The sequence below is a fragment of the Mesocricetus auratus genome, unplaced genomic scaffold (assembly GCF_017639785.1).
Source record: "Mesocricetus auratus isolate SY011 unplaced genomic scaffold, BCM_Maur_2.0 Super-Scaffold_100009, whole genome shotgun sequence".
NCBI lineage: Eukaryota > Metazoa > Chordata > Mammalia > Rodentia > Cricetidae > Mesocricetus > Mesocricetus auratus.
In genome coordinates this window covers 66,442,565-66,456,223 of record NW_024429193.1, presented here as the reverse complement: position 1 = coordinate 66,456,223, position 13,659 = coordinate 66,442,565, and the positions used below count along the sequence as shown (strand labels likewise).

The window sequence follows — 13,659 nt, the reverse complement described above, 5'->3', positions numbered from 1 at the left end:
TAGATTTGTTAGCAATTAAAAGTACTTGGTACTGGGCTGGAGAGATGGCTCAGAGGTTAAGAGCACTGACTGCTCTTCCAGAGGTCCTGAGTTCAATTCCCAGCAACCACATGGTGGCTCATAACCATCCATAATGAGATCTGGTGCCCTCTTCTGGCGTGCAGACATACATGGAGGCAGGATATTATATTCATAATAAATAAATAAATCTTTAAAAAAATATTTGGTACTGTTGCAGAACACCCACCTGGTAACTTATAGTCTATAACTCCAGCTCCAGGGTATCCCTTTGCTGGCTTCTCCCAGCACCTTCAAAAACATGGCATATATTCACACAGATAAACCTAAAAAAGCAAAAATCTTTCTTAATTTAAAGAATGCAAGGTTATAGGTCTGCTGGTATACACCTGTGGTGTCAGTGCCTAGGAGACTGAAGCAAGAAGTGGGAATTCCAGATGCCAAATAAACCAGGATGCTAAATCAGGGGCTTAGGGGTAAGCTCGGCATATAGGAGGCATTGATGAAGTGCTTTCCATCAGGGTTTAATTCTAGTGCCCACATAAAAGGTGAGTACCATGGTATACACCTATAATCTCAATGCTAGGGAAGATATTTGTGGCTCACTGGTTAATCAGTCTAACCACTTAGTGGATTCCAGCTTGGAAAAGTGAGGGCAAACAGTTGAAGAAGACACAGGATGTCAGCTTCTGAACTTATCATGCATGTACACATATACGTAAGCCTTGATCAACAAAAGTGGGTCAGTAAGATGGCTCAGTGGGTAAAGGTGAGTATTGCCAGGCCTAAGAACTGAGTTTGATTCCTGGTACCCACACGATGAAAGGAGAGAACCTACTCCCGTCCACTGACCCCTGATGTCAATATATGGTTTGTGGCACATAGTCATCTGCACACAGATACACATAAAACAACAATTAGTAAATAATAAAGATAATGTATACTTGACAAAGATATTTATTTGCATGTTTATCTGAGAAAGGACTGATTTTTTTACTCAGAAGCTATAAAATCAGGGAGACAGTACCTTTTCTTTAAACACAAAAACAAAAAAATGAGGCAGCAGTTGTGCACACCTTTGGTTCCAGCACTTGGAAGGCAGAGGCAGGTGAATTTGAGGCCAGCCTTATCTACAGATTGAGTTCCAAGACAGGTAGGCCTGTTATACAGAGAAACCCTGTCTCCAAAAACCAGAGAGAGACGGAGAGAGAGGGTGAACTGTTTGTGTATGTATAAGCTCTCAGAGTTCAGAAGGGCAGCAGATCCCTTGAGCTGGAGCTGCCTGACTTACATGTTGGAAGCTGAACTTGGATTCCATGGGCGCAAGTGCTCCTAATCACTGAGCCATCTGTCTAGCTTCCCATTGTTTAACAAATGACAGAATAAATACTGTAAAAAGGAATAATAGGCTAGACATGGTAAAAACATCCTTGTCGGGGCTGGGGAGATGGCTCAGACGTTAAGAGCACTGACTACTCTTCCAGAGGTCCTGAGTTCAATTTCCAGCAACCACATGGTGGCTCACAACCATCTGTAATAAGATCTGCTCACAACCATCTGTAATAAGATCTGGTGTCCTCTTCTGGCTTGCAGACAGACATGGGGGCAGGATGTTTTATTCATAATAAATAAATAAATTTTTTTTAAAAAATCCTTGTCATCCCAACACTCAAGAAATGGAGACAGACAAATCAGGCATCTGAAGTTCAAAGACAGCTTGGGCTTCATGAATCCTCAAACAAAAATTAGATAACAGATTTGATATCAAGACCAGTATCTACCCACCAAAATGTCTAGAATTAAGGACTGACAATACAAAATGTTCGTGAAAAAAGTATAAAAGCAAGCCAGGCATGGTGGCACACGCCTTTAATCCCAGAACTCAGGAGGCAGAGGCAGGCGGATCTCTGTGAGTTCCAGGCCACCCTGGTCTACAGAGTGAGAACAAAAAAGGATAGAGCAGTATGAATGATAAGGTTAACTGCTGGTGAAATGTGAATTGATATAACTTCTTTAAAAGCACATCACTGCCTCCTAAAAGCCCAGCATCCCCCTTCTTTTCCAAGTATAAGAATATGGCCTTAAAAAATTGCTAGATATATTCAAGACATGTATAGCTCTTTGACTAGTCTTGACTCCTATAGGAGCTGCTGAGAACTGGGCTTCCAAACGGCAAATGTAACTTGGGGCTGGCAATAAATAGGGTTTCAGAGCCATACGAGCACCTGCTATTTTTTGGTGGTGTTGTTGTTGAGACAAGGTCTCTTGACATATCCCTGAAGTTCTGGAACTTATGATGTGGACCAGGCTAGCATCACAGTGACTTCAAACTTTTTGTTTGTCAACCAATCAAAAGCAGATGAATCTGGGAAACCTTGGAAACAATAGTAAAGTTAGTGCCAAATTTTGAAGCAGCATTCCCACAGAGGCTATTGATTGTGAAATTCATGATGCTGTGCCCCTTATGTATTTAAACAAATGAAAAAGCAAATTACAGGGGGGTGTGGAAGACATGTACAAGAATATACACATAAAACTCTGTTGTGTTTTCTTTTCTTTTTGCAAGAGTCTCACTATGTATCTTAGGCTAACCTGAAAATCAGGATGCTTCCACTGTAGTCTCCAAGGTGCTGAGGCTCAGGTAGGCAACATCGCTTCTGCCCTGGAAGATTTGTGTAATAACTGATAACTACAATCTGTCAAATATTTATCAGCAGTGGAATAGGTATATAAAGTATGTTTTTTTTGTTTTATTTCCTTGAATGGAAAACTATACAGTATGTAAAGGTACAAACGGATGTATATAATTCAGTATGCCATTGGGTACAAGAGACTGGGTATAAAAGTGTACATACTAAGAACAGGGTACAGGCTCATTGGGTAAAGGTGCTTACTGCCAAACCTGAGTTCAGTCCAGGAGACCCACATGGTAGGGGGACAAAAACAAAAGCTGCTCCTGTAAATTGCCCTCTGACCTCCACATGTAGGTATTGACATTTGCATTCCACACACAGACACACACAGAGAAAGATCAATAAGATTTTTCAAAGACAGGTGTGGTAGCACACATTTTAATCTGAGCACTTAGGAAACTAAGGCAGGAGGATAGCAAATTGCAGGCCAGCCTGGGCCACATAGTGAAATCTCATCTCCAAAAACCAAAAAAAGCTTGGTCTGGTGGTGGTGTTGCACCTCATTTTTTTGTTTGGTTGGGTGGTTGGTTGATTGTTTTTGTTGTTGTTTGTTTTTTACATCTTGACTGCAGTTCCCCTCTCTTATCTCATTCACACCCCACACACCTCCCCACCCCCACCCCACCTCCACTCCTCTGTTTCTCTTCGGAAAGAGGCAGGCCTCTCATGCGTGTCAACAAAGCATGGCATATCAAGTTGGATAAGGCAACCCAATATGAGGAATAGGTTCCCACAAGCCAGCCAAAGCATTAGGGACAGTCTCTGCTGCCACTGTTAGGCCTTCCCACAAGAAGACCAAACTACGCAACTGTCACATGTATGCAGAGGGCCTCGATCAGTCCCTTTCAGGCTCTCTGGTTGTTGGTTCAGACTCTGTAAGCTCCTGTGAGCCCAGATTAGTTGTTTATGTGGGTTTTCCTGTGATGTCCTTAGCCCCCTCTGGCCCGTACAATCCTTCTCTCTCTTCAGTAGGATTCCCCTAGGCCTAGTTTTTGTCTGTGGGTCTCTACATCTGTGTCCACCAGTTGCTGGATGAAGCCTCTCAGGTAACAGTTGGGGTAGTTACCAATCTATGAGTGTAGCAGAATATCATTAAGCATCATTACATTGACATTTTTTTTTTCTCCAGTTGTGTTTGGTTCTATCCTAGGTCTCTGAGCTGTCCAGTCTCAGGTCCTGGCATTCCACGCAGAGTCAGGGGTGGGCTCACTCTTGTGGCATGGGTCTCAGGGTCTCAGGCCATCCCACAATCTCTGTGCCACAGAGGGAGACTGATCTCTGTTAGTTCAAAGCCAACTTGGTCTACAAGGATATTCAGAGCTGTTACACAGAGAAACATTGTCTCAAAACAAAAACAAAAACTGCTGGGCATGGTGGCATGCACTTTTAATTAGGCATGTGGTTCTGTGTGTTTGAGGCCAGCCATAAATACACAGTGAGGTCCTGTCTCAATCAAATAAACAAGGGCTCAGCTGGGTGTCACATCTTTATTCCCAGCACTTTCGAGGCAGAGGCAGGTAGATCTCTGAGTTTGAGGCCAGCATGATCTACAGAGTACGTTTCAGGACAGCCAAGACTGCATAGAGATCCTGTCTTGAAGGGGGAGAAGCGGGGGGGGGCTAAGGAGGTGGCAAGTTCAGTTTCTAGCATCCATGTAGGACAACTTAGAACTAGCTCTTGTGAATCTTACACTGTGTTCTGGCTTCTGCATGTACTTCCACACACCCCTCCCACAGAGATACACACATACACATAAATTTTTTATGGACTGGAGAGCTAGCACAGTAGTTAAGAGCACTTACTGCTCTTGCAGAGGACCTGAGTTCAGTTCCCAGAACCCACATGGTGGCTCACAACCATCTGTAACTCCAATTCCAGGGGATACAGTGTCTACTCTGACCTCCACAGGCATCAAGTATGTACATGTTACGCAGGCATACAGATACAACATTCATACGCATAAAAAACAAAACCTTTTTAAAAAATGTATAGATTGTATTGTGATTCCATTTATTTGAAGTGAAAAATAGACAAAATTAATACATGGTGATAAAGATGAGAACAATATGGATCGTTTGTGGTATGGGTACTGACTTAGGAGCTTTCTGAGAGATTATACAAGTACATAAATCAGTAAGAACTCAGCAAGGTATGTACTCAAAATTTCTGGCTCAGGGAAAGATTTGCTTGTTTATATTTTTTTTCTTAGTTTTATAAGTGTGGATTTGTTTTGTTTCCTAGGGCCTCAACTATACTAGGCAGCTCTCCTTTGTTTTTGTTTTTTGTTTTTTGTTTTTTTGGTTTTTTCTTTTGTTGTTTTTTGATTGGTTTTGTTTTTTTGTTTTGTTTTGTTTTGGTTGGTTGGTTGGTTGGGTTTTTTTTTTGTTGTTGTTTTGTTTTGAGCCAGGGTCTCATGTATCTGAGGCTGACCTCAAACTTTCTGTGTAAACAAGGCTGGCCTTTACTCCTGAGTGTCATACTTTGGCACAGAATGATAAAATTACCTTGCTCTTGGGGCAGCACTTGGTTGAGATTGATTGATTGATGGATTGATTGATTGATTGATTGATTGAGATGGTGCCTCACTGTGTAGTCCTTGTCTAACCTGAACTCTTCAGTATTCATGGTGGCACTCACCTTTTATTCTAGAGCTCAAGAGGCAAAGACAGAAGGATATTTGTGAGGTGAGGCCAGCCTTATCTACCTAAAGAGTTCAGGGAAACTAGGGATACAGAAAAGATCCTGCTGCGGATACAGGGCATGTGGGAGAGGAGGAATGCTCTCTCTGAGGCCAAACACAGTGATGCATGCCTGTAATCCCACCACTGGGGTAGAATGAAACAGGAGGATGGGTCAGCATGAATTTGGGGCTATGTAAATAACAAGGGGCTGGGGATATAGTTCACCTGAAAGTGATTGTCTGACATGCACAGAGGCCTGCCTGGGTTCTATCACCAGCACCTCGTAAATCCTGTGTGGTACCATGGCCTGTAATGTTCACACCCAGGAGGTAGAGAGGCAGGAGGATCAAAAGTTTAAAGTCGCCAGAGAGTGGTGGTGCACACCTTTAATCCCAGCACTCGGGAGGCAAAGACAGGAGAATCTCTGTGAGCTTGAAATCAGCCTGGTCTACAGAGTGAGTTCTAGGCCAGGCTCCAAAGCTACAGAGAAACCCTGTCTCGAAAAACAAAACAAGAAAACTTCAGGGTCATTCTTGGCTACCTGGTAAGTTTGAGGTCAACATAAACTACTGCATGAGACCATGCCTAATAATAATAATAATAACCTGGGTTTGGTGCTGTACATCTTTAATCTGAGTTTGAGGCCAGCCTGGTCTACAAAGTTCCAGGCCAGCTGGGACAACACAGTGATACTTTGCTTTTTGGGGGGGAGAGAGTGGGTAGGGGTTTCCTACATAGCTCTGGCTGTTCTGGAACTCACTCTGTAGACCAGGTTGGTCTAGAACTCACAGAAATCTGCCTGCCTCTGCTCCTGAGTTCTGGGATTAAAGGCATGATGGCAGACAACTCTCTTAAAAGGAAAAGAACATAAAAGAAAAGGCAAGGCTATAGTGCATTGGTGGAGTGCTTTGCATTGCATGACTGTGGTAAGAAATCCCAACTTTTGCCGGATGGTGGTGGCACACATCCTTAATCCTAGCACTCAGTGGGCAGAGGCAGTCGGATCTCTGAGTTCAAGGCCAACCTGGTCTACAAAAACAAGTTCCAGGACTGGATCCATAGCTACTGAGTAACCCTGTCTCGAAAAACAAAACAACTACAAAGAACCCAACTTTTAATGTTGCTACTTTGTAAATAGGTCTGTTAATGGAGTGTACCGTATTGGATTGTACGCGCTTAAGGATGTGCTAGCTGGGACAGAACTCACCTATGACTACAACTTTCATTCCTTCAATGTAGAAAAACAGGTAAGAAGTTAAAATCAAGAGGGAATTGAAAAAGACTTCTCCTCACTCTTGAAGATAAGGATCTCACTGTCTCAGAACTCTGAAAACCACAGTGCCCTGATTTTGGCTTCAGTTTTTGAGATAGGGTCTTGCTATATAGCCCTGGCAAGCCTAGAACTTGCTATGTAGACCAGGCTGCTTTCAGACTTGAAGCAATCCTACCTTCCATGTGCTAGGATTACAGCATGTGCCACTGTGCTCAGGTGTTATATTTGCCTTGGCTGGTTTGTTGATCAGTTTGTAACAGTCTAATCCCCAGCCTAATGCCCAAACTTAATTTGTAGCCTTGGGTATTGTGACTTACCTGTAGAGTGTTGAGATATAGGTGTGCATCATTAATTCAGTGGTTATAATCTATCACTCCTCTCCTTCCTCTTATTCTCCCCTTTTTCTTCATTTGAGTCAGCCTTCCCTCAGATATTCTATGTCGTAGGGTAAACTCCATTATCTTCCTGCCTCCATCTACCAAATGCTCAGATTATAGGGATGGGCCACCAGAACTTCAATTGATTATTGGCATATTTGCACTTCAGGTCCTTGCTTCATCCTTAAAACTTTAGGGATCCAGTGCTCAGGGACCCTCTTAAAAAGAGATATGTACAGGGCTAAAAAAATATTCTCTTTCTCTTTCATTACAGCAACTTTGTAAATGTGGTTTTGAGAAGTGTCGCGGAATCATTGGAGGCAAAAGTCAAAGGATGAATGGACTCAGTAGCCATAAAAGCAGCCAGTCTGTGAACACACACAGAAAGTCTGGGCGGTCGAAAGAGAAGAGAAAGTCTAAGCACAAGCTGAAGAAACGGGTGAATCATGATCTCAAGGGTTTCCCTAAATTAGGCTGCTCTGAGTGCCCTTCAGGCACTTTTTAGAATATGCAAAGGGTTGCATCTTTACATTGGTTTTACAATTTTAGAGGTGATATCTGATTGATTTTTTTTTTCTTGTGCTCTCACCCACGTGAATTTTTAGAGAGGCCATCCCTCTGAAGAGCCCAGTGAAAACATCAATACCCCAACAAGATTGACTCCACAATTACAGATGAAGCCAATGTCCAATAGAGAAAGGTAAAAGGGTTTTTAGTATTCGGTACTTTTTAAATAACCTTAAGAAGTTTTTATATGACTTGCGTGTCAACTTAAAATATTGTTGAACTTCATGAAGTTGGTGTATTTTCTACACAAGGTCTTAATTCAACTAAAGACAAAGGTGTGTGTGTGCTTTTGTTTTTGTTTTTGTTTTGTCCAAATTCCTCCAAAGAAAAGAAAAGAAAAAAACTATGGTCAGACCTATCACAGCAATACCCCAGACCCTGGTCCCAACTTCTGTCTTAGTTATGGTTTCTGTTGCTGTGAAGATACGCCATGACCATGGCAAAGGAAACCATTTAATAGGGGTGATGGCTTACAGTTTTAGAGGCTCAGTCTATTATCATCATGATGGGACATGATGGTTTGCAGGCAGACATGGTACTAGAGAAGTATCTGAGAGTCCTGTACCTTGCAAGCAACAGACATGGTCTGTCTCCACTCCCTTTCGGGGCCTTTTCTTTCAGACCACCATATCTTGTCTTAAAAAAAAAGAGGACTGGAGAGGTAGCTCAGTGGTTAAGTGTATTTACTGCTCTTCCAGAGGACTCAGGTTCAATTCTTAACACCCATATGGTGACTCACAGCTATCTGTAACTCCAGTTCTAAGGGATCTGATGCCCTCTTCTGGCCTTCACAGGCATGGAGTATGTATGTGGTGCACAAACATGCATATAGGCAAAACACATACATAAAATTAAATTAATAAAAGAATTAATGTAGAACCTGAGCATAGTAGTACATGCCTTTAATGCCAACACTCAGGCATTAAAAGTGGAGGTAGAAACAGGTGGATCTCTAAGTTTGAGACCAACCTGCTCTACAAGCCAGCCAAAATGACATAATGAGAACTTAAAAATAAATAAACACACAAATAAATAAGTAACAATAAGAAGAATATAAGTGGTCGATAGTCAAATACACTGCTAGCATGTAGAAGGTCCATCATTTGACCTACAGTACACATAGAGGGAAATCATTGATTTTATATGTCTGTATTATTTTGATGTTTTAACCCTTTAAACCCTTATGTGAGTATATCTGCTGTTTGAGAGGGTGGGAGTAATTTTTTGCTTACTACATAGTCAAGGATGGCTTTGGACTTTCTGGTCATTCTGCCTTTATCTCTCTTATGTGCTGGAATTTCAGATGTATATTACCATGTCTGTCTTAGATAGTGCTAGGAATCAAACCTAGTTCTTCATTCATAATCAGCAAGCACTCTGTCCACTGAATTATATCCTCAGCCCTAGTTTGTCCATCCATCCATCCTTCCTTCCTTCCTTCCTTCTTTCCTTCTTTCTTCTTTCTTCTGAAATCAGGTCTAGCCTAGAACTGACTGTATAGGTCAGGTTCTTCTCTAACTCAAGATTCTCCTCCTACCTCTGGCTCCCAAGTGCTACAGTTACAGATACAATAAATAAGTAAATTGATATGCTCTGATATCCTCTTAAACATATTAAAAGCTACATAGGGGAGCTAGTGAGCTAACTTAGCAGGTAAAAGTGCTAACCAGCAAGCTTTATAATCGAGTTCAACCCCTGGAATCCATGTAGTAGGAGAGAACCAACTCCCAAAGTTGTCCTATGACCTCCACACACTGTAGTATGCACATTTCCACACATACACAGGTACACAGATATAAGTAAGTAAATATAAAGGAGGGGAGCATGTAAGACCAGAGAGATGGTTCAGCAGCTCTACCTGTGCAGATCTGACAACTTGAATCCAATCCCTGAACCCCATATTAAAAGCAGGATATGGGGTGCACATCTGTCCTAGTTTGCTGTCTGTTGCTGTAATAAATGCCATGATAAAACGCTCCTTGCAGAGCACAGGATTCTTTTCAGCTTACAAGTAGGTTCCAGTCCATTCTCGAGGCAGGAACTAAAGCAGCAACCATGAGGAACACTGCTCATTTTCTCATACAACCTAGGCCTACCAACCTAGGAATTGTATTACCTGCAATGTACTACAACCTTTCACGTCAACTAGCAATTAAGAAAATGCCCCACAGATATGCCCAGAGTTCAATGTAATGAAGACAGTTTCTCAACTGAGTTTCCCCTCTTCCCAAGTGACTCCAATTTGTGTAAATAACTAACGAGCACAGCAGCTCAAATCCTAGCATTTCTACAGTGAGACGTAAGGTGGAAATAGGCAAGTTACTAGGAACCTCATGGACCAGTAGAAAGATCAAGAAAGACCCTGTGTCAATAAGGTAGAACACTAGAATTAACTCTCAAATGTTATCTTCTCACCTTCATGAGTATATACATATACCCTCATACCCATATGTAGTGTGTACGTATGCATACATCACACTTAATTTTTAAGTTACATAAAGGTTTAAATTAATTTTTAATTTTTCATTTATTTGTATGTGTATATGAGATTTATATGTGTGAATACAGGATCACACAGACATGGCAAGCATGGTGGTGTCTAAGGACAATGAGCAGGATTCCATTCTCTTTCACTGTGGGACCTGGAACCAAATTCAGGTCATCAGGATTGCTCCACAAGCATTTTTACGCTCTACCACTTTGATGGCCTGTGAAGAAACTGCTCACAGAAAGCTTCTATAGACTCCAGGAGGCTACCAGAGGAATAGATGATGGAAAAATTAAGAATTACTTCTTTGTTGATGTTAACAGAGCAATAAAAACATATTTAGGGCTATGGAAATGGATCAGTGGATAGCAGTGCTTGTTATGCAGCACAGGACAGGGATCTGAGTTCTGATTCCTAGACTTTAGACTTGGGAGGAGAGATACTCAGACCCAGGTTCAATTCCCAGCACCCACCCTGCAGCTCACAGCCATCCATAACTCCAGTCCCAGGCATCTGATACCCTCTTCTGGCTTCTCTTAGTACCAGGCATGCATGTGTTATATAGACAAAACACCTATACACATAAAGTAAAAGTAATTTTTAAAAAAATGATTGTAACTCCAGCTCCACAGAACCTGACAGTCTTTTCTGGTTGTCACAGTTACCTGTACATACATGGCATACAAGACACACAAATAAATAGAAATTTAAAAATAAACAAAAGTCAGGCTTCAGCTGGACATGGTTACACACCTTCAATGCCAACACTCTGAAGGTAGAGGCAGGCAGATCTCAGCAAGTTCAAGGCCAACAAGAACTACATATAAAGATCCTGTCTCAAGAAAGAAGAGATTGCTCAGTTGTTAAGAACACTTGCTTATTCTGATAAGAATTGTCCATATCAAAAGGAAAGAAAAGAGGTAGTCAGATACTCAGTGGGTTAGAATGCTTTCATGATGACCTGAGTTAAGGACCAGCCTGGTCTACAGAGTGAGTTCTAAGTTGGTCAGGACTGTTATACAGAGAAACCCTGGCTGGGGGTAAGGGAGGTCTGTAGCCAGATGTTCTCTGTGCCACCAGTTCCCAAATAATGACATGGGAACATCTTAGTAATTATGAATGCTTTGCCTTAGGTTAGGTTTGTTCTCTTATAACTTAAAGTAACCTGTTTATATTAATTTACATTCTGCCACATGGCTCGCTACCTCTCCTCCCATAGTGTCCAACTTTTCTGGGTCTCCCTGGCCAATCCTGCCTCTCTTCTTCCCAGAATTCTTCTCTCTCCCCAGAAGTCCCACCTATTCTCTCCAGCCTAGCTATTAGCCATTCAGCTCTATATTAAAAATAGTCAAAAGGAGCCGGGCGTTGGTGGCGCACGCCTTTAATCCCAGCACTCGGGAGGCAGAGGCAGGTGGATCTCTGTGAGTTTGAGACCAACCTGGTCTACAGAGCGAGTTCTAGGACAGCCTCCAAAGCCACAGAGAAACCCTGTCTCAAAAAACCAAAAAAAAAAAGTCAGAAGGTGCGTTGGCAGAGACACATCTTCACAGTGTACAAAATGATTATATCACAACAAAGATCAAAGTCAGCCAGGCAAAAGCTGGAGGTCAGCCTGGTCTATAAAGTGAGTTCCAGCACACCCAGAGCTGTTACACAGAGAGACTCTGTCTGGGGAACAAAAATGTTCAAAGTCAGGACTATTGAAATGGCTCAGGGGGTAGACACTGGTGACTTAAGTTCTATTCCTCAGAAACCTGACAAAAGTGGACAGAGAAAACTGACTTCAGATTTTCACTGTGTCCCTTGCACATAGCATGTGTGCAAACACACACACACACTAATAATAGTAAATATTTTAAAGGGCTAGAGCCATGGTTAGTGGTTAAGAGCACTTACTGCTTTTAGTTCTCAGCATCCATGTTGGGCAACTCATGGCCTGGGTGACTCACAGCTGTCTGTAACTCAAGCTCTGGGGTATTCAGTGGCCCCTTCTGATCTCCTTGGCACCTGTACATTTGCATATAAAAATAAAGCAAATCTCTTAAAATACATATATATGAAAGGCCAGGTAGTGGTGGATCACACATTTAATCCCAGCACTCAGAGCTAAGGACAGTCATTATTCTGTGAGTTAGAGGCCAGCCTGGTCTACAGAGTGAATTCCAGGACAGCCAAGGCTACAAAGAGAATCCCTGTCTCAAAAAACAAAAACAAAACAAAACAAAAAAAGGAATAAAAGTTAAATGATCTGAAAAGCTGTCTTGTCAGTTAAAGTGAGTGTTACTGTTGCACAATATCCCAGTTTGATTCTGGGACACCCACTTCCAACAACTGCAGGCTATTACACATGTGTACACACTTCATTAAAAATAAATTAGAACATTGAAAGGAGGGGCCAGGAAAGATATCTCAGTGATTAAGAGCTTTTTTTCAGAGAACCTGAGTCTAGTTCCCGGTAACCATATGACAGTTCACAACCATCTGTAACTCTAGTTCCAGGCGATCTGATGTGCTCCTCTGGCTCCAAGATCACCAGGCACACACACTGTACATACACATAAATACAGAAAAGCACATCCACATTACTGTCTGCCTGTGCCTCTCGGGGAGGCCAGTCTGGGCTCCCCAAGACCCTATCTAGAAAAAGGAAAAGACAAAAGGGTGCCAGGGAGATGGCTCAGCAGGAAAAAGAACCGGCTGAGTCTCGTCTGTGGGTCCCACTCAGTGGAAAAGGAGACAACTCCTGCAAGTGTCCTTTGACCTCCATGCATACCCACACATACACAAGTGCACATGCACAAACAATAAATAAATGTAATTTGTGTTTTCTTTTGTTTGAGACAGGGTTTCTCCCTGGCTGTCCTGGACGATTTGAATCCAGCCTAAACTGTAATAGTGAGTTCAAGACCCTAACCAAAACAAGACTTGTACAAACATTCCATAAACCTCTGCTTTCTAGTCTGGTTTCCTTGCCAGATGTTTGGAGATAATATAGGAAAATAGTGTTTGATATTTTGCAAATCTCATTCTGTAGCCCAAGCAGGCTTTCAAATCTGAACCTCTTGAGTGCTCAGATGACCAATGTGAACTGCCAGCACCCAGTTGTATAATTGTTTTTAAAAGCTAGTCATTGTTTTGCTCACCTCTCTATGTTACTTAGCAGCAGTGGAGAGTAGACAATGTAATAAAGTCTTACTGGACAAATAAGGAACACCCTTCTCTTTTCTTGCAGAAACTTTGTATTAAAGCATCATGTGTTCTTGGTCCGAAACTGGGAGAAGATTCATCAGAGACAGGAGGAAGTGAAGCACACCCGTGACGTTCCCTCAGCACCGCTGTACACCCGTTGGAGTGGCATCTGCCGGGATGATGGGAATATTAAGTCTGGTAAGGCACAGGAAGACTCACTCCCTCCCTTTTTTTTCTTTTAACTTTTTTATTACTTTAATTTTAAATAGCTTGCTTCACATGTCAATCCCAGTTCCCTCTCCCTCCCCTCCTCCCACATCCCCCCCCCAGCCTCCCACCCTATCCCCACTTTCTTCCATATAGGGGATATCCA

General features: G+C 42.2%; 1 protein-coding gene across 5 annotated transcripts in view; it reads left to right on the top strand.

Annotated features, from left to right (window-relative positions):
* The window catches only part of Ash1l (ASH1 like histone lysine methyltransferase), a 139,155-nt gene that overhangs the window by 103,294 nt on the left and 22,202 nt on the right, over positions 1 to 13,659 (top strand). For all 5 annotated transcript variants that reach the window (XM_040752421.1, XM_040752420.1, XM_040752419.1 and 2 more), the window contains exons 13-16: positions 6,531 to 6,639; positions 7,317 to 7,481; positions 7,648 to 7,742; positions 13,330 to 13,484. In XM_040752421.1, coding sequence (XP_040608355.1) covers positions 6,531 to 6,639; positions 7,317 to 7,481; positions 7,648 to 7,742; positions 13,330 to 13,484 — 524 coding nt within the window. The remainder of the gene's footprint in view (positions 1 to 6,530; positions 6,640 to 7,316; positions 7,482 to 7,647; positions 7,743 to 13,329; positions 13,485 to 13,659) is intronic.